Source organism: Littorina saxatilis, linkage group LG15 (genome assembly GCF_037325665.1).
Source record: "Littorina saxatilis isolate snail1 linkage group LG15, US_GU_Lsax_2.0, whole genome shotgun sequence".
NCBI classification, from domain to species: domain Eukaryota; kingdom Metazoa; phylum Mollusca; class Gastropoda; order Littorinimorpha; family Littorinidae; genus Littorina; species Littorina saxatilis.
This window is the reverse complement of record NC_090259.1, coordinates 18106747-18128144: the sequence shown is the minus strand read 5'-3', so window position 1 is coordinate 18128144 and position 21398 is coordinate 18106747. Positions and strand designations below refer to the sequence as shown.

The 21398-nt window shown below is 43.3% G+C and overlaps 2 protein-coding genes across 2 annotated transcripts in view; one reads left to right on the top strand and one right to left on the bottom strand.

Moving 5' to 3' along the window:
* LOC138948721 (dopamine beta-hydroxylase-like) lies at window positions 1–13887 on the top strand. Its single transcript, XM_070320328.1, has 12 exons — window positions 1–107; window positions 1791–1995; window positions 2848–2977; window positions 4652–4750; window positions 5152–5331; window positions 5584–5738; window positions 8109–8352; window positions 9134–9230; window positions 10683–10953; window positions 11345–11440; window positions 12851–13040; window positions 13568–13887. Exons 1-12 carry the CDS (start codon window positions 97–99, stop codon window positions 13660–13662), a joined length of 1773 nt encoding a protein of 590 aa, XP_070176429.1. The 5' UTR covers window positions 1–96; the 3' UTR covers window positions 13663–13887.
* Window positions 13888–14777: 890 nt separating this feature from the next.
* Window positions 14778–21398, bottom strand: part of LOC138948715 (sodium-dependent multivitamin transporter-like) — a 34243-nt gene continuing 27622 nt past the window's right edge. Inside the window, exons 14-15 of the mRNA XM_070320322.1 lie at window positions 17860–17972; window positions 14778–15448 (exon numbers count right to left, since the gene is read on the bottom strand). Coding sequence (XP_070176423.1) covers window positions 15269–15448; window positions 17860–17972 — 293 coding nt within the window. The 3' untranslated portion in view covers window positions 14778–15268. The remainder of the gene's footprint in view (window positions 15449–17859; window positions 17973–21398) is intronic.

Genomic DNA, 21398 nt, shown 5'->3' with positions numbered 1-21398 from the left:
CACGTGAGGGTGACAATAGTGCCACTGTTTAAATAGCGGTGTGGTAAGGGCAGGGTATCTCGCAGACCTGTGCTCGCAGATCCACCCGCGGCCACAATGCGTACAAGGTAAGATCACATATCTTCATCAAACACAGAATCAATTTTTTGGATTTATAAACAATGTTTCACTCAAGTTTCACAGGTTCATCCGTGAAATTTACATTATCAGAAAGTGCCAAAACAACTAGAAGTCTACGGCTTATGGTGGTCTCTTCATTGAATGCATAAGAATGAACCTGAGTAGGTTTTAAGGCAATATGTGAGGCAGCAAAATTAAACTTGGAGAATACCATCCTGACCTCAGGTCAAAATGAGTTCGGCTCATCCTCTCCCTGACAGGATGCCTTGAGTTTCCTTGTTTGGCAAGGAAACCGAATTTTTTTTATTTTTTTTATTTATTTTTTACATATTTAGAGCTTTTTGTAATGTATTATGGATGTAAGCAGATTCGCGATCGTCGATAATGATTTTTCATGGTGTTTTGTAATTTTTAAATTACAGGGGAATTTTTATTTTAGACAGTTTCAAGCGAGCTATTTTTCGCGGATGTATTTACTGTGCAAACAACTCTAAATATGGCATAAGTGTCACGTGATAATCAACCGTTTGGTTTCGGCGCTGGCTGGAGCAGACGATTTTTTGACAGTGATGCAACCATATAATTATTACGGTCTCCTTCCGGCAGCAGTCCCAAAATTTCGACTTGTTTTTACCTTAGAACGATGTCTTTATCATAACTGTGAAGAACAGAACGGAGATCACTGTCGAAGTCGGCCAATCTGCAATCATTTTCGTCTCGTGAATACTGCTCGTGAACAACATATGGGAGGTCACTCGTATTTTGGTTTTGATAGATTCGCGTAGGACTTTCGCGTCCGGTCAGAGAGACAACTGGCGATAGCCGTGGAGCGAGGATTATCAGAATGGGAGAATACGTGGAATAACCTTGTTTTCTGGGTAGTTATTGAAGTGACTTATAAAAATAAATGAAAAAAATGTGAATACTGATTGGCATAGACTGCCGTTGTTATGGAAACATCCGCCATATTGGATTTCTGGGAAATGGTTTTACAGCAACATCATACATCAGGATTTCATAATATTTGGCACGAGGATACACAAGTATTATATCTACAATCTTATAGAACGATTTTTTGACAAAGTCTCTAGTTTAATTTAAATGATTTTTTTGTAATAAGGAATAATGAATTCTAACCGCTTATTCATTACAACAATTAATTAAAATTCAACTGTAGTCTTTTGTAAAAGAAATCGTTCTATATGATTGTAGATATAATACATGTGTATCCTTGTGCCAAATATTATGAATTTCTGATGTATGATGTTGCTGTAAAACCGTTTCCTAGAACTCCAATATGGCTCTGTTTATGCCAGTTTCTATAGCAACGGCAGTCTATGTCCGTTAGAATTCACATTTTTGTTCATTTATTTATATAAGTCACTTCAATAACTACCCAGAAAACGAAGTTATTCCATGGCGTAGGCTTGTTGTTTATTCATATTTATAAATATATGCAGATTTCATGTATAAGTAAATGGAAATCAAACATTGTTTAAAGACTGTCCTTTAACTGGGCAAAGTCGACTTTGAGAAGTGTACTTCGCGAAGCTGGCCGCACGAAGCTTTAGCACTGAGTTTTCGGAGAAAAAAACGACTTTACCAACACTTTGCGAAATCGATTTCGGGCTCAATTAAGCACCGCCTTTAACCCAGTGTGACTGTTTCAGTCTGCTGACCGCGTGCTGCCTTGTGCAGCTGCTGGCGCGCCCCGCATTGGCCTTCTACTACTACCAGACTAGACTGCCCAACGGCCAGCAAGTGCCTCACCCCTGCAAGGCCAACTACATTTGGCACGGCGTCGGCCACCGCAGTCCCACTGGAGGGGGCGCCAGGAACCCCTTCGGTCAGCACTTTGAGACACACGGACACAAGGTGGGTCCGCTCAGCTTTTTCTTGTCCCAAGTTTCCTCCAGGACTTGTCTCACAAACCAGGTCCCTTATTTAGTTGTCTCACAACCAAGTTTCCTCTTTGACTTGTTTCGCAACCTTCTTCTTCTTTGTCCTTGGGCTGAAACTCCCACGTTCACTCATGTTTTTGCACGAGTGGTGTTTTACGTGTATGACCGTTTTTACCCCGCCATTCAGGCAGTCATACGCCGCTTTCGGGGGAAGCATGCCGGGTATTTGTGTGTTTCTATAACCCACCGAACTCTGACATGGATTACAGGATTTTTTCCGTGCGCACTTGATTTTAAGTTGTGCTTGCATGTCTGCAGGTCTGCAAATAAGTTTACCTGGGAGATCGGAAAAATCTCCACCCTTATCCCACAAGGCGCGGCTGGGATTCCAACCCGCGACCTTCCGCATAGAAAATCGATGTCTTATGTATCCACTAGGCCACTGCGCTTTTTGTCCTTTCACAACCCAGATTCATCGTTGACTTTTCCTCTCACCGTAGAAGCAAATTAAAATATCAATGCGCTTAATTAGTTTTAACGCAAATCTGGGGTTTTGCTTTCTAATTCTCGGGAAACGAATTATATATCAATTTAACCTTAGATCTGCACCTTCTTATTTGCTTTCATCTGAAAATGTGTGTGTGTGTGTGTGTGTGTGTGTGTGTGTGTGTGTGTGTGCATGTGTGTTGTATGTATGTGTGTGTGTGCGTGTGTGCATGTGTGTTTGTGTGTATGTGTGTTTGTGTGTGCATGTGTGTATGTGTGTGTTTGTGTGCATGTGTGTGTGTATGTGTGTGTGTGTGTGCGTGTGCGTGTGTGTGTGCAGTGGACAGCTGAGCTGTGTTGGCTGGATAGTGATGGAGACGGACTGACCAACGGAGAGGAGCTGGGTGACCCGCAGTGTGAGTGGCGGGAGGGTCAGCTGCCACGCCGCACGGACAACATCACTCACCCTGGTCAGTAGGCTACACTCTTCACTTAGTTACACCCTTGATCAATTAACGGGTCGCATCCAAATAATGCAGAAAGGCACTCTCCTGCCAGTGAAAATAATGCAGAAAGGCACTCTCCTGCCAGTGAAAATAATGCAGAAAGGCACTCTCCTGCCAGTGAAAATAATGCAGAAAGGCACTCTCCTGCCAGTGAAAATAATGCAGAAAGGCACTCTCCTGCCAGTGAAAATAATGCAGAAAGGCACTCTCCTGCCAGTGAAAATAATGCATAAAGGCACTCTCCTCCCAATGAAAATAGTTCGTCCTACCATCGCAGATCTCAGAATAAACATGATCGCTTTTCACCACGGTGTACCACAGTTTCATCACACTGCCACGACTCTGTCCATCTGCAATGTTTGGTACGCTGTTACTATTGGACATTATTCATGTAACCTGTTCCCTGGATGTCGGATCCCCCAGTACAGTATTTTTACATTTAGTCAAGTTTTGACTAAATGTTTTAACATAGAGGGGGAATCGAGACGAGGGTCGTGGTGTGTGTGTGTGTGTGTGTGTGTGTGTGTGTGTGTGTGTGTGTGTGTGTGTGTGTGTGTGTGTGTGTGTGTCTGTGCGTGTGTGTGTGTAGAGCGATTCAGACCAAACTACTGGACCGATCTTTATGAAATTTTACATGAGAGTTCCTGGGAATGATATCCCCGGACATTTTTTCTTTTTTTCGATAAATACCTTTGATGACGTCATATCCGGCTTTTTGTAAAAGTTGAGGCAGCACTGTCACACTCTCATTTTTCAATCAAATTGATTGAAATTTTGGCCAAGCAACCTTCGACGAAGGCCGGACTTCGGTATTGCATTTCAGCTTGGTGGCTTAAAAATTAATCAATGACTTTGGTCATTAAAAATCTGAAAATTGTAAAAAAAAATATTTTTTTTATAAAACGATCCAAATTTACGTTCATCTTATTCTTCATCATTTTTTGATTCCAAAAACATATAAATATGTTATATTTGGATTAAAAACAAGCTCTGAAAATTAAAAATATAAAAATTATGATCAAAATTAAATTTTCGAAATCAATTTAAAAACACTTTCATCTTATTCCTTGTCGGTTCCTGATTCCAAAAACATATAGATATGATATGTTTGGATTAAAAACACGCTCAGAAAGTTAAAACGAAGAGAGGTACAGAAAAGCGTTCTATCCTTCTCAGCGCAACTACTACGTATACCCCGCTCTTCTTGTCAATTTCACTGCCTTTGCCACGAACGGTGGACTGACGATGCTACGAGTAATACGGTCTTGCTGAAAAATTGCATTGCGTTCAGTTTCATTCTGTGAGTTCGACAGCTTGACTAAATGTTGTATTTTCGCCTTACGCGACTTGTTTGACATTTTAAAAGAAACCAAGATTTGTAAATAGATTCGAAGTACACAATGGGAACGCGATGACGTTTTAGAACCTTCTTTTTTCAGCGATAGACCTGATTGTAAATCATTTTTAAGCATTGAGTTTATTATGTGAACTGCAAAAGGAAACAAACTTGCATCCGTCTCGAATAGCAATAACTGTTGAAGAGACGATAAATAATAATATCCAACCAACCAACCAATCAACCAACCAACCAACCAACCCTGGAAGTCGGTTGCCATGGAGTCATGTTCTTGTGTGCAGGTGTGTGTGATCCATGGGGCTCTGACAGGTGCAACTCGAACAACTCGTGGGTGTCGTGTGAGGATACGTCTTTCAAGTGCGATGCCATCAACGAGCCAGGTAAGTACACCTTGTAGTTGTACACACACAAAACAAAAACAAGAACTACAACAAATAACACGCAAAAGTCGAGTAAAGAGAAATCAATACGTTTAGTCAATCTGTGCGGCTGACAGTGCGTGCGTGCATGTGCGTATGTGAGCGCGTGCGTATACGATTGTGTGTGTGTGTGTGTGTGTGTGTGTGTGTGTTTGCGTGCGTGCATGTGCGTATGTGAGCGCGTGCGTATATGATTGTGCGTGCGTGCGTGCGTAAGTGTGTGTGTGTGCGCGCGTGCGTGTGTGTGTGCGTGCGTGCGTGTGTGTTATTGTGCGTGCGTGCGTGTGATTGTGCGTGCCTGTGTGTGAGCGCGTGCGTGCGTATGTAATTGTGGGTGTATATATGTATGTATGTGCAACCAGAGGTCCGCAACCTGACGATGCGCATCCCCCGGACCAAGGTACCAGCGGAGGACACGACCTACATGTGTCACGTGTTCGAGCTGCCTGACGACCAGGAGTATCACATCATCGCCAACACCCCCGTCATCGACAACCACAACGTCATGCACCACATGGGCATCATGGAGTGCTTTGACGCAGGTACATGAAACAAAACATAAACAAGGACAACAAAGAAATGCAAACTGTTTCAAAATATACATCAATTCATTGACTTGACTAAATGTAAAAATGAAAAAAATAAGGATTTCATAGCTCAAAAATAGAAATTCCCGGGTTATGACTTTGTTCATTTGTACATTCCATTGCGGAAACAAAACAACAATTAACTGACTATATCATTTTTTTAAATACCAGCACCAATTTAGAATTCTTTTAAAATACTTTTTACAGCGGAGTTAACGGACTCGCCGGTTAAGTGCGGCATGAACTTGAAGGGCTGTGGCAGTCTCATCGGAATATGGACTCTGGGAATGAGTGGTCAGTGTCTCCACAGCAACGCTGGCTTCAAGTTTGGCAAGAACGGCATGCGCAAAGTGGCATTGCAGGTAAGCCATGACATGACCCCAGCCACTACTGATTTGTGTTTAGGCCAAACAATAATAAATGTTGGTTTAGGCTAACGTGACCAAAAAATAAAGGGTCGGTAGGTCGGCTTTTTTTTCTTCCAATTTAGTCGATTTTAAAGGAGGTTACTTCCCTTAGTCTCGGTATGGTTCGCAAAATGTGCCAAAAGTTGCTGTTCTTTGAGAAATGAAAAAAAAGTGTTAGGGTCGGTGGGAAATAATGGGGTCGGTCGGGTTACCCTAAACCAACATATATTTTTGTTTGGCCTCAATAGACGTACTAGAGAACTTTTTTTTCTAATGGGTTAAACACAATTTTATTCAAAATACATGACATGAAACAATATACAAAAATCCAGCTAGGACACGAACTCAAGCAAATGCTTACTTGACGTGACCATAACAATACTAAGTTAGTTACACACATGTTCATGATGGTGGACAACACAATTATTAACCAAAAGAACAAAAATGTGGGGGATGGGGAACTAAATCGAAACAGAGGGATCTACAAGGGGGAAAAAGGGAAAAAAAGGAAAACCACAAAGAGAGACTATTCGTTGCAGGGCCGGACTAGGCTAAGAGGAGGGGTGGGGGGTGGGGGGTTGCCAGTGGTGGTCCAGGGGGATGTTCCCCCTGGAGGGGTCAAGGGGCAGAGCCCCTTGTGGGGGTCAGGGGGCTTAGCCCCCTGAAGCTGATGGGTAGGTCATATTCTGAGATAGGAAAATGGTCGCTCCTGGCATGAAACGGCATAAAATAAACAATAATAAAAAATGTTTTAAATAAGTGAGGTACATGTTTAAGCTAGGGGGGGGGGGGGGGTTGCGCAACCCCCATAACCCCCCCAGTAGTCCGGACCTGCGTTGTGTCCATGATTAAACGTTTCCAAAACTAACCTTCCTTGCATTTGGACCGTAAGCACTTTACATCTATTTCTTTGATTTGTTTGTTTGTTAGTTTGTTTTTGTTTTTTTGTTGTTGTTGTGTTTCTTTACTTTTTGAGTTGAGGATAAACGCCTTTCTTAACCAGTGAATTGGAATCTTTATGCAGATAAGACCTTTGTTCTATACTCAAACTCAAACTACCATCTCATGATGCATTGTAACTCGAAGCACTTGTGAGGCTACTGTTAAGGTTAGAATGCTCAAATTGTGTACACTTCTGTGTATATTAATAAAGCAGGCAAAAGCCGCTTCTGTGTTTGTGATAAAAAAAAAAAAAATTCATGAACGAAGGACAAACTAATACCATTGTTTGCTCTCTTTGTTCATTATGGTAAATTGTTTTCACCCCCCGCGGGTTAGGGGGAGTCCCATATTGGTTGGGACGAGAAAGAATTTACCCGATGCTCCCCAGCATGTCGTAAGAGGCGACTAACGGATTCTGTTTCTCCTTTTACCCTTGTTAAGTGTTTCTTGTATAGAATATAGTCAATGTTTGTAAAGATTTTAGTCAAGCAGTATGTAAGAAATGTTAAGTCCTTTGTACTGGAAACTTGCATTCTCCCAGTAAGGTAATATAATTGTACTACGTTGCAAGCCCCTGGAGCAATTTTTTGATTAGTGCTTTTGTTAACAAGAAACAATTGACAAATGGCTCTATTCCATCTTCCCCCTTTCCCCGTCGCGATATAACCCTTCGTGGTTGAAAACGACGTTAAACACCAAATAAAGAAAATTGTTTTCATGAACATCTGACCACGACAAAACATGTTATGACGCGCTATTCGTACTACAGTGGAACCCCCTTTTAAGACCCCCCTCCCCCCCCCCCCCCATTTTAAGACTCCCTCCCTTTTAAGACCCTGTTTTTTCCTACTTTTTGTTCATAACCTCTGAAAATGTACCCCCATTTTAATACTACAGTGTTCTAGATGATCGAACGTGTAGCAAAGACCTGTACGTGTACGTGTAGATATTGCGTCACCCGTGACTCACTTTTTTTCTCCAATGTTGCAAACCATACGTTGTTTTGCTCCCACCAAGGTTGCAGATCTTGGCAAACGCGTGACGTAAAAACTAGATTTGATGACGTTACCCGAACACGTTCCACGTACACGTTCCCCGTACACGTACTGAAAAGTGCCACATCTAGATCTTGCTAATACCGGTACCTCCCTGCTGACAACTGGTGTCACGTTCGTGTTACCTCATTCGTTCACTCACTTCAATGGGTTTGTGTAAAATGAAAATGGTAATTAAAGTGTTCTTATCATTCTTATCTTATTTTATCTTATCTTTTCTTTTTAAGACCTGGTTTTCTCAGATTTGTGGAAGTCTTTAAATCAGTGGTGGTTCCACTGTAACACCCTGTGGGGAATAACCTTTAGTTTTGCTCCTGTGTGCGTGCAGTATCACTGGACCAACAAGAACCACGTGACCTCGTGGGATGACGCCTCGGGAATGACCATCTACTATACGCCTAAGCTCCGGCCTTACAACGCCGGTATGGCCATCTTTGGTCAAGAGTTCCTGGAGATCCCGCCTGGTCGGCCGTCAGTGACAGCTGTTGGGTCGTGCTCCGCCGACTGCACGCGCCGCTACATGGACTCTCCCATCTACATCACCTCGGCTCTCAACCACATGCACTACCTGGGTAGGGTCAACCAGAGATATAAACAGACTGATCTTATCTATGGGTCAACTTAAGCAACCAGAGATATAAATAGACTATATGGGTCAACTTAACCAACTAGAGATATAAATAGACTAATTATATATCTATGGGTCAACTTAAGCAGCCATCACACGTTGGAATTTTCTTTAACAAATGGGCCCGGTCACACGCTGTAATTATCGCTTTCGAACGAACCGTGATTCAGTTGCAAGCGATACTGTCGCTGCTTCGGACAATACAACTTGCTCTATCCTCTGCGATTGAATCGCAGAGAGAGAGAGAGGGGGGAGAGAGAGAGAGGGGGGAGAGAGAGAGAGAGATAGAGAGAGAGAAAGAGAGAGAGAGTGGGGAGACAGAGAGAGGGGGGGAGAAAGAAAAAAAGAGAGAGAGAGGGGGGAGAGATAGAAAGAAAGAGAGAGAAAGAGAGAGTGGGAGGGAGAGAGCGAGAGAGAGAGGGAGAGAGAGAGAGGAAGGTAGAGATAGATAGATAGATAGATGGATAGATAGATAGAGAGAGAGTTGAGCGCGGAAGGATGAGTACATACGGATGAAGGGTGAATAAGTACAGTGTTCCTGCAGTGCTTAATTCTGTTTAAGAGGGACTTCCTGACCATTAGATAAACGTGGTGTGTGTGTGTTGTGTTGTGTTGTGTTGTGTGGTGTTGTGTTGTGTTGTGTGGTGTGGTGTGGTGTTGTGTGTGTGTGTGTGTGTGTGTGTGTGTGTGTGTGTGTGTGTGTGTGTGTGTGTGTGTGTGTACAGGAGTCCAAGGGCGGACAGAGCTGTTCCGTGACGGACGCAAGGTTCAGGACATAGCGCACGATGGGCCCTACGGTTATGACAACCCGCATCTGCACTTGTGAGTACTGTAACCCGTCCGTTGCAATACTCGGCACACACTGAGTATGAACAGTGATATGTACGGAGGTGCACGAGAAAGTTACCAACCGGTTGGGAGCCAGCTGCTGTGTTGGATTGGTAGAAATTGAGATTTGTTGTGATTTTAACCAACCGCGGGGTCTGATTCGTTAAATTCACAACAAATCAGACCCCGCGGTTGGTTCTCACCCTCTTGGGTGGCACCCGCTTTCGCTTCGTGCACCCCAGCCCTGGTAGCAAACCATTCCTCGCTTCTATTTCTGAAGTCGGAGTCACGTGCCCTTAAGGACCATTAAGGCCACAAAAAAAAATTGTCTGTTTAGGGTAACATGACCAAAAAAAGTAGGGTCGGTAGGTAGGTAGGGTTTTTTTTTTTTTTTTTTTTTTTGTTTTGTTTTTTGTGTAAATGCTATGTTGGCTGAACATTCACTTCTTATATTTGATGAATACATGTTTCAAAACTAACGTATAAATAAAACAGAGAGAAAGGGAGAGAAAGAAACACCAAATGTCTCTTTTTAGCATTTTTACCTCTTTTTTTTTTTTTTTTTTTTTTTGAAATCAAAAAAAAGTTTTTGGGTCGGCGCCAAATCGATAGGGTCGGTCGGGTTACCCTAAACAGACAATTTTTTTTTTTTTGGCCTAATGGTTTTGCGTCGTGGAAAGTCGTGGCTTACGTACGTTGTTGCTCGTAAACAGAAAGCTCCATGTCAATTTTACACATGAATTTAAATTTTAAATATATATAGTACACCTAGGTTATATACACCACCTACGTTATCCTGTCTCATACATGAAAAAAAACCACCCACCAGGCTGTTCAGGTAGGGGGAAGGGGGGGTTTGTTTGTTTGGGTGGATGTGGGAGTAAAACCTCCCACAAACTGAAAAAATAATGTCTTAAAAAAATAATGTCTTAAAAAGGAGGGAGTCTTAAAATGGGGTGCAATTTACAGAGGTTATGCACAGAAAGTCTGAGAAAACAAGGTCTTAAAGGGGAGGGAGGGGGGATGTCCAGAAGGAGCGAACGAGAAGAAGAAAGGGATGGAGTCTTAAATTGGGGGGGGGGGGGGGGGGTCTTAAAATGGGGGTTAAAATGGAAACCTTGTGGATGTTTTATGTGATGTGATATATATATATTGTAAAACCCACAAAAATTATTTTAAAAATAAGAAGAAGAAAGGGAGGGAGTCTTTTTTTTTGGGGGGGGGGGAGGGTTAAAATGGGGGTTAAAATGTAAACCTTGTGGATGTTCATGTATATGGTGTGTGTGTGTGTGTGTGTGTGTGTGTGTGTGTGTGTGTAAAAACCCACAAAAATGATGATAAAATTAAAGAAATATAAAAATAAATTATAAAAAGGGGGGGGGGGGGGGTAATCTTACATTGGGGGGGGGGGGGTCTTAAAATGGGGCTTCCACTGTTTAATTGCAGATTTTCCGATCCCGTGGCCTTCGGACCCGGTGACGAAATGCGCGTGACGTGCCAGTACTCAACGCTGTCCAAACCGGTGACCACCATGTGGGGCGAGGGGTCCTTCGATGAGATGTGCTACACCATCCTGTCCTACTACCCCAAGGAGACGCTGCGCAAGGACTGCAACCAGTGGAAGAACCTGGACAAGTGCTCCATTCCGGACGACGGATGCGACTACCTGCACTTCTTCGACACCTCGCGGCCCGACATCAAGACGCTCTTCGACGAGGTGATCTTGTTGTTGTTGTTGTTGTTGTTGTTGTTGTTGTTGTTGTTGTTGTTGTTGTTGTTGTTCTTCTTCTTCTTTTTTGGTTGTGGGTGTGTGTGTGTAATTGTGCGCGCGTACGTGCTTTTGCGTGCATATATGTGTGTGTGTGTGTGTGTGTGTGTGTGTGTGTGTGTGTGTGTGTGTGTGTGTGTGTGTGTGTGATGCGCGCGCGTACGTGCTTGTTCGTGCATGTGTGTGTGTGTGTGTGTGTGTGTGTGTGTGTGTGTGTAAATGTTCGCGTGTACGTGCTCGTGCGTGGGTGTGAGTTTGTGTGGGTGGGTGCAGTGCTGAGTTATGTTTCTTCTATTTTCCCACATGAAATATCGTGACGTGACTGTGCGGCACTGTGCAGGTTCTGGCTCACTGCAACCCGTACGGTTCGTGCCGACAGGAGTGCCCCGCTGCCGTGGAGGCAGCCAGGAACGCCAGCCGATGTATGCTGGCTCCTGTAAGTATTACTGTGCGGTAGGCTTAACAAATCGTTCTTTCTGCCGGGGAGGCACTCAGGAACGCCAGCCGATGTATGCAAGCCCCGAGGTGACCCTAAAAATGCAACCTACAAAAATGCTAATAACTTTTACATCTGATGACTGACTTACTTCATGTTTGGTATACATTAATTTCAGCTTATGTATGGCCAGTCACTAACTGCCAATGATGTAACTCTGACTTTTGTTTAATTTTTAAAAAGTTTTCCAAATTCGGGGTTCGACTCAACAGAACGAGGTTTGAAATTGAGCGGAAGACATATTTACCTAGACTAAACCCTCCAGACTTTTACCTTTGGGATTATCGGAATGTCTGAGTATACAAACACCCCTTTTACCCCCAGATCATAATTATGTGACCTGAAAAAAGCAGTTACAGCTAGGTTTAGGGCAATCTCTAGACAGGAAAGCGTTGGTATCATTGGCAATGGGCGGTTCTGGTGAGGTTATGCCCCCTCTTTCTTTCGGCTGGTAACTGGCGCCACCTCGCGGCAAGATCACACGAGAAAGGACAAAAAAACTTGCATTGGTCCCAAATAGCATATCGGTTTGGTAACAGTTCGTGTGTAAGTCGTGCATTTTATACGGTAAACAGACAATGGTCGGTTCTGGTGAGGTTATGCCCCTTCTTTCTTTCGGCTGGTAACTGGCGCCACCTCGCGGCAAGATCACAGGAGTTGTCTCGCGTTATCACCCCAGAAACGCTCATTTCGGAGGTGTAACAGTTGACATTCTGCAAGTAAAAACACAAACAGCGCTAACTGATTCTCAAGTGGTCGATGAGGCTTTGTGGGTGAATTGTCTCTCTAGTGAAATAACGGTATCTCACTCTACATGTAGAAGAAGGGGTCAAAAAGTAAAGGGAGGTCACTAAAGCAAGTTCTCCCATTCTGGATGATACGACGGGTGTATGCTGATCTCAGGAAGTTTGTGTTTCGAGATATTGCTATTTAAGCGGGAATGTAGTGTGAAAGCGGCCACGATTTTGTGTTATTTTCTAAATCACAGGAAACCGTGTTCGGGGTTTATTGTGCGAAATTAAGCCAGACCCATAAACGTGATTGTTTTAGTTTGTATTTTTAGAGATTGCTATTTAAGCGAGAATGTAGTGTGAAAGCGGCCACAATTTTGTGCTATTTTCTAAATCACAGGAAACCGTGTGCGGGTTTTATTGTGCGAAATTAAGTCTCATACATTTAATTGTTTCTGTTTCTGTTTCTAGAGATCGCTATTTAAGCGAGAGTGTAGTGTGAAAGCGGCCACGATTTTGTGTCATTTTCTAAATCACAAGAAAACGTGTACGGGGATTTATTGTGCGAAATTAAGCCCGACCCACACATTTGATTATTTCGGCTTGTGTTTTGTTTCAGTACTGGGAGTATATGAAGAATCGCCTGATCACGCGCCCCTACAGCGATCCTCTGGTCTTTAAGTTTGTTGCTGCTGTGGATCTGTGTGACGCTCACAGCTCCAATGTCACCACACCACAGGCACCTGCCTGTCCTCAGAAGCCATCCACCCCTGCTACATCCACCCCTGCTACATCCACCCCTCCCACAGGTAGAGGCATTTTTCTACTCTCCAAGTGTTCCTTTTTTATCCATTGTTTCTCGTAGTTGTTCCATGCTTAACGCCTTCGTCTTTGTTTTTGTTGTTGTTTTTGTTGTTGTTGTTGTTGTTTTTGTTGTTGTTGTTTTAAAAACGATCGACGTTTTGGTCTTATAGTACCACAGATCCACGAACTATCTAATCTGTTTAAAAACACAAAAAAGCAAATATCGCCTAACTTGTTGTTAACCGCATTAATATATTCACACCTGTATCATTTTATTCAAACTGTTATGCCCCGAAATGGTACGCTTTACTTCAACTTCAAGTACCTGTGGCCATGTCTTTCTTTATTGTTGTTGTTGTTGTTGTTGTTGTACGCTTTACTTCAACTTCAAGTACCTGTGGCCATGTCTTTCTTTATTATTGTTTGTTGTTGTTTGTTGTTGTTGTTGTTGTTTAAATGTTCCGCGTGTTTGTTCATTTAGAAAAAAACCACAGTGATGCATTTACACAGATACTTTCTCGATCGTTTCCAGGGGGCTCGGCCTTGGGGATTTTCTCACAGCTTTTGAGACAGCTTGGCGACAGACCTCTGCTTCAGAACATCATAATCAACGACAACCGCAACTAGCTTCCCATGATGCAGTTAAACAGAAAGAAAGAAAAAACTTTAGAAGTTATGGTTCCTTTGCGGTTTTGTTCATTCTGTATTGTTCAACTCTCGTTTAGTTGGTTATTAACGTGTAAACTCTTAAGTATGTTGAAGAAAATGATAGCCCCAAAACTTCTCAATTTTCAGTGCTCCGTGTGTCTTTTTTTTTTTGGGGGGGGGGGGGGGACGAGGATTCTTGATATTTGTAGTGTTGTGATTTATAATAAAGCGTTATTAGAGCGAACATTGAATAAGTTGTCTTGAAATAATAGGTTTTTTTTCCTTGTGGGTGTGTGTGTGATCATGTTGTATTGGTAGAATGTGTTGGTGAATGTGCATGTCCCTTTTCAATGCTTTCATAGAATACACAGAACTTATTTGATAAAATATATATGTTTAAAGGCTGCCATATTCGTAGCGTTCATTCATTAATTAATTGTTTACATGTGCCAATAATGTTATAAAACTGTACCTAAGGGGATATAATAACGATTGGCTGTAGCTTTCGAACACAGAAAAAAGTATTTCAGTATTGCAAAGTGGTGTTGATAGTGTCGAATGTAAAGAGAACAGTCTCAAACGCCATCTTTGGTTTACGAAACGTCACGAAGTGACGTCAACGGTCTAAAAATAGCCCAAGTCCTGGAGAACTGTTGCTAAACAATGCAATAAAGAATTAATTATTTGTCGTAATTGGTAAGGACTTCAAACCTAAAACTTTGCAGGAAGCTTAATTTATACATCCCCGCAACGATGGAAAAAGCCCTGAGAGTAATTAAACTAATTAAATAGGACTATGTCAGGCTTTAAAGGAAGAAAACCGGACGACAAACAAGCGAAAAAACAAGCAAACAAACACACAAAGATTTTTTTGGACACATACACAAAGGGGTCAGTTTTAACACAAACAAACACAGAAACACAACAGAAAGTTTTGACACGTGCACAAAGAGGTCAGTTTTGACAGAAACACATTGCAGCATGACAGGAGAGTTATCTTTCTCTAACGGATGGTAAGAACGTCTTGGTAAGTGTAGGCCCTTTCCACTGCCTTCAAGTTCTGATGCTGATGCCGTGCGTTGAACACCAACGGACAGTCAACCGACAAACAAACAAATAAGATTGCTGGACAGAGCAACACGCCACTCAGGAGAGAGCTCAGTGAACACTTGACAATATTTGGCATAACACTCACTCACTGTTACTGTCTACAGATATTTAACAGTGCTTACTTCCCTTTATTGTTTAACATCCGGGCATTCGAAATGTAGTTTTTGTACAACACGACTCCTTCTCCCGCTCACTGGCGGCATTTGACAAGACAAGACAAGACAAAAGAGGACGTAATCGCTCACTGATCAGTCAGTCTTGCAGTTTACAACGCCTGGTCAGAAACTGCGCAGGTATATTCTGCCCTTAACCACCCAAACGGGAGCCAGCCGCAGAGTTGGATTGGTTGAAATTGAGATTTGTTGTGATTTCAACGAATCAGACCCCGCGGTTTGTTCTCTCCCGTTTGGGTGGCACCCACTTTCGGTTCGTGCACCCCAGCCCAGAAGACCAAGAGAGGGGTGGGTGGCCGCAGTCAGAGCTTGGACGAGTCGACGGCGGAGCGAAAGCAGGGGTCGGTGTCCCTGAGGAAGCCGTCAGAGGCCGCCTTGTCTCTGGGACAGACCAGGGGCTGCATGTCGCTCTCGTCTATGTAGAAGTCGTCGTTCCCCTCGCTGTCCTCCGTGCATGGGAAGTCACCTGCACCGCGCACCTTCTGCACGTCACACACGTTTCCACACTTGAAACGATGCTCTTCGCACAGACAATCCTTCTTCTTCTTCTTCTTCTTCTTCTTCTTCTTCTTCTTCTTCTTCTTCTGCGTTCGTGGGCTGAAACTCCAACGTACACTCGTGTTTTTTGCACGAGTGGAATTTTACGTGTATGACCGTTTTTTACCCCGCCATTTAGGCAGCCATACGCCGTTTTCGGCGGAAGCATGCTGGGTATTTTCGTGTTTCTATAACCCACCGAACTCTGACATGGATTACAGGATCTTTTTCGTGCGCACTTGGTCTTGTGCTTGCGTGTACACACGGGGGGTGTTCGGACACCGAGGAGAGTCTGCACACAAAGTTGACTCTGAGAAATAAATCTCTCGCCGAACGTGGGGACGAACTGCACAGACAATCCTAGATAAGTGTGATTGCTTACCGGTGTAACACGAGAAAATTACTCCCACGAGATTTTTACTCCGGAGTAAACATTTCGTACAAAAAAGTTACTCCCTTTACGAAAAAAGCACTCCCCCATTGCACGAGAAAATTACTCCCCAAGACAGGTGAGTTCCGAGTAAACATTTCGTACAAAAATGTTACTCCCCTGACGAATAAATAACGAATAAATTACTTCAGCCCAACACGAGCAATTTAACTTCCCATGCCAGGTGTACGAAATTGTTACTCCCTTGTCCCCTGTTAGTCTTGGTGGTGGAAGGGGTGGAAGGAGGGTAGCGCGACATTCGTGTGCGCGAGATCACTTATTGGCATTATCCCTTCGCCCGCATCCCATTTTTGCGTACGAGTTTTTTACTGGAAGTAAAAAAAAAAAAATGGAGAGTAAAAATTTCGTGGAGGGAGTATTTTTTTCGTGCCTTGGGGAGTTCTTTTCTCGTACGAAAAGTGTACTCGGAGTAAGAATTTCGTACGAAATATTTACTCCGGAGTAAATTTTTTGTGGAGTAACAATTTCGTGTTACACCGGCATACACGAGCAAGTCGGTACATGGTTTAACAGTGCCGGCTATTTCAGATATTAGAGTAGTGGTGTAGCAAATCTAAGATCCTCTGGTACTTGAATGTTCACCTTTTATTTAAAAGCTGTACATGTTTTGCTCTGTAATTCTCTCAAACCCGATTCAAGACAATTAGACCACATGATATTGCGAGTGATATCATTTTTGCGGCATGGATGCGAACTATTTCTTCATAATGACTACTAACAAACACTCCTCCGCAAGGCCCAATAGCTAGCTATAGTGCTTTTTTAATTTTTTTTTTATTCAACATCAACTTCCTTTCCAACGCATATTTCACACGTGCAATATAATGGACGGCCGCTGAATTTCACGTGATTACCTGGTGACCAGGTCGTGCCTGAGGCCCGATAGAGAGATTAAGGTTTAGCTTTGACAATGAATAGCCTGTATTATCGTATTATCATTTTATCATTTCATATTATCGTGGAAGCGTAGACAGCCGATTTTCTCCCCACGCCAAGTTGGCTGCTGTCTTCCGTCTTCGGTGGTTGAGGTTCTTACTCAGGGTTGCCTCCTCCCCAAGAGTAGCTGCCTTGCTGGGCTGTCGAGTCCACTCTACCCGGGTTTGTTGTCGAAGTTTTCCTTCTCGTAGCCTTTGCCTTTCCCAAGGCGCACACAAGGCAGTGCGGGTTTTGAAATCGGAGTTGTCCTTCTCCTAGATGAGCGACCATCCAAGGTTAACGAGCCCCATCTGCCCGAAGCAGCTGGTTTTAAGGCGCCAGGGACCCGCCTGCATCCCTTCTCCTGTTAGTTGAAGACAGGGCCCGCCACGTGAAGGCCAGGAGCTGGATTTGACTGTCAGAGGTGTTTGGAGACACGAAGCCATATGGAGCATTTCTTGGGAAGTAGGCGCTTATCTCTACTTCCACCCCGGCATAACAGTCCTTGGGCCCCAATAGCCTGTATGAAGACCTAATTATTATGCCTGCAGGAAAATTACTTCATTCGAAAAAAGGTATGGTCCGCTTACTAAAAAGCGATTTACCAACAAATACAAGTCTTTGAACATTAGTGTTGGAATACAGATAAGAAAAACCAAGTAGGAAGGTACCTCACACGATCTATAGCATTGTCTCAAAACGAAAGTGTTAAGAGTTGTCCGTCCCTGACATAGCCCGCGGCGCTGTCGGCGGGTAGTTCCGGTTGTTTTGTTTACGTCCAAAATGGCTGAACGAGAGACTGAAGAAGATTAGTGGAGGAGGGAAACCTTACTGTGTCTGCTGTTCAAACTACGCGGGTAAAGCAGTTGAAGGGCGGATTGTCATGCGGTTCCATTTTGCAAACCCAAACCGGAACTACCTGCCGTTCCAGGGGCGCAACTCTGTCCGACTATCGCCTTAGTTTCGAGACAGTGCTATAGGTTGACTTACATATTTCCAGACTTGCGTGCAGCCCATCAGCCTGGTCAGCCAGCGGCAGCAGTGGTCACCCACGTTGTACACCAGCTTGGGGTTCAGTGTGTCGCGTCTCCCGCCTAGACACACTAAGACAACAACGAGACTAGTATATTGTGTATCACGTCATTGTATTGGAAGAGTGCTTCTTCTTGGATTTGGTTCAGTGATTCGCCTGTAAAGCCTGGACAGAGAACGAAAACAACGAGACCGGTGTAACACGAAATTTTTACACCACGAAAAATTTATTCCGGAGTAAAAATTTCGTACGAAATTCTTACTCCGAGTACACCTTTCGTACGAGAAAAGAACTCCCCAAAGCACGAAAAAAGTACTCCCTCAACGAAATGTTTACTCCCCATTTTTTTTACTTCCAGTAAAAATCTCGTAGCCGAAATTTGGATGCGGGCGAAGGGATAATGCCAAAACATGTATGTGATCTCGCGCAAACAAATGTCGCGCTACCCCTCCCCCACCCCTTCCACACCAGGACTAACAGGGGACAAGGGAGTAAAAGTTTCGTACACCTGGCGTGGGCAGTTGAATTAGCTCGTGTTAGGGTGGAATCCTTTATTCGTTATTTATTCGACAGGGGAGTAACATTTTCGACCGAAATGTTGACTCGAAACACACCTGTCGTGGGGAGTAATTTTCTCGTGTTATGGGGGAGTAATTTTTTCGTAAAGGGAGTAAAAGTGTCGTACGGAATTTGTACTCCGGAATAAAAAAATCTCGTATTGTTTACTACGTCATTGTACCATGCTTCGTCATTGTCTTGGAAGAATGCTTTCCCCATAGTGGGGCTCGTATGTTGCAGACGCACTCATAAATCATTCACATCTTGCAACAAACATCATACTTTGTGGTATTGTTCCTTATAATTATTTAAGGGATTTCAGATACAGAGCCACTTCAGAAATCGGTTTTTTTGTCTTTGATAGGGAATAAAAGGCTGCATTTACAGCAGACGAAATTCGTACCAAAAGCGCTCAGCAGTAAATATTCCCAACTCAGCAAATGTAAAATTCAATGGTTTACCATGCACCAGAAGTTGTCTGCTGATAACACATGCATGACATAAATACTCTTATGGGTATTTTTGTGTTCTGGTATTTAATTTGATCGTTTTTAGAATTTTATATATCCGCAGCATGAAAATTCAAGATGGCGGCCTCCGCAACATTGCGTGTTTTGATTTGAGCGAAAACAACGTTTCTGAAGGTAAGTTTTCAAGAATACGCATCCATTCACCAATGTCACATCATTTTACTGTTTAATTCTCCCCTGGGGTCTGTTATTCATCGGGTGAAGCGCTGAAATGCAGAGTAATCTTGCAATAGCTCATCAAGCTGGATTGTGATGCTGATAGATCTAGATCTATCTGTTGATTACAAGTAAGGAAATCATGATCGCCACGCTGGTGATTTTAAACAGATTAAACGAACTTTGAATAAAAGGCGAGGAGAAAGAGATTGTTCATGGTAAGATAAATGATTAGTCCTGCCTACGTTAAGGACTTCCATAAGGTGGGGAGGGGTAGAGTCAAAAACTGAGCGAGGGTAGGCCAGATAGTAGGATGACCAGCTGGAGATAAAAACACTCCACTCCCCATGTCTTTACAGTGTTGTGATCAAACTTTCAAAGACGGTAGGTAACAGACAAAAGCATACAGTGTATGCTAATCAAATGAGATAAGTGGTTTTGAAAAATGAAGAGGTACCGCTCTTTGAGTTTTACAATTTTGGTTTGTTGCTTGTTTCTCATCCTTTTGCTTATTTTAAGTTGACCGTGCATTGGTGTGAATTTTATTTTTACAGGATATATACAAGAGTTACACCACATGCCGGTTCCTGGGAACAAGCGTTCTGCATTTATTCCGGTGCCACAGAAGGGAGCCGATTTCACTAGTACTACTGTATCAAGGTTTGTTACCTAATACATCTTAACAGTAAGATTTTTTTATTTGTATTAATTGGAACATGTTTGCACATCATTTGTAAGCGACCTCTGTGAATTTGATGGGTTTAACGTACGAACCCTCACTATGGTCAACATTCTGTTAGCGACTGTTTGAAGCGAATAAATGTAGCGGTCAGAAAGATTCCAGAATCAGTTGGGTCACTGGAAACTGTGTTTGTTTGTTTTTTAACCTGAAACAGTAAGAATTATACGAATTCATGAAATATAATTTTCTTTCATTTTGGTCTGTTGTGTGAAGACTTGCTAACCCGGCTTTGACCGACTCTCTGAGATATTAAACATTATTCAAATACATTCAAATAAAAATGTCACTTTTCATCTTTTGTGTGAAGGGTACCACAGGCTGATTTCCTGCACCATGGATGTAGAGGAGGCCAGACAGTCTGCTTCTCATTCCAGCTGTGTTGCGTTTTTTTCTGCTGGTGAAGTGTATCGCCACATTGCCAAAGCCATTGGCTAAGAGAAGTCACCCTGTCTGCCCATTTTGCATAGCCTTACAGGCTGTGACACTATGTCGTTCTTCAATGGTATTGGGGAATCAGAAGGCTTGGCCCATGGGAAGTATGGCAAGCATTTGAAGACGTCACTCAAACTTTCTTCAGGTTGTCTGCTCCTCTTTGTAAGCTGAGTACCACTGACAGGGCAGCACAAGAGCTTTTTGGTGTACATTTGTAGGACAAAACCAGCAACGTACTGGGTGTAAACAGTGCTAGACGGTACCTCTTCAGTAAAAAGAGCTGCCAAATTGACCATAATCCCCTTACAAGTGAGGTGCTGCTGCAGGACATGAGATTGAGAAGAGCCATCCAGGGCCGGACTACCGGGGGGGTTATGGGGGTTGCGCAACCCCCCCCCTAGCCTAAACATGTACCTTACTTATTTAATTTTTTTTTTATTATTGCTTATTTTATGCCGTTTCATGCAAGGAGCGACCATTTTCCTATCTCATAATATGACCTACCCATCAGCTTCAGGGGGCTTCGCCCCCTGACCCCCACATCGAGGGGGGGGGGGGGTTCTAGGGATTCCGGACCCCCCCCAGCCAAAAAATAAAAATATTGAATGAGGTATGCATTTCTTTATTTTACATTGAGTTTCAATTTTTGGGGTATTAATCAGTGACAAAATCTGCTGCCTGAAACTGGTAATGATCATCCTCAGAATGCACCAGATTGCACCATTTTGCATCCTTTTTTTCAAAATTTTCCGGGGGAGCATGCCCCCGGACCCCCCTAGCAAGCTAGGCGCTTCGCGCCGTCGGCTCGGCGCTTTGCGCCTTCACACCCTTATCTTCACAATATACTTTTTAAAAAAAACACCCATAAAATGAACTGATACGCCCCTGCTGCCAAGGGGGACATCCCCCTGGGCCACCACTGGCAACCCCCCCCCTCCTCTTCGCCTAGTCCGGCCCTGCCATCTACCTATTAGACTTCCAAACTCTGTGGGCTGGCAGTTCAAGGCTGGAAAGTGGGAGTCATTCTGGACGAGCTTTCAAGAGGTATCCAGCGTGTGCCGAGAACTCATGAGGTGTG

What these genes read in the sequence shown, in the direction of transcription:
- LOC138948721 (XM_070320328.1), top strand. An exon ending in GGACAACATCACTCACCCTG is followed by an intron (nt 2,978 to 4,651) that starts GTCAGTAGGCTA and finishes TCTTGTGTGCAG; the next exon opens with GTGTGTGTGATCCATGGGGC. An exon ending in GACAACCCGCATCTGCACTT is followed by an intron (nt 9,231 to 10,682) that starts GTGAGTACTGTA and finishes GTTTAATTGCAG; the next exon opens with ATTTTCCGATCCCGTGGCCT.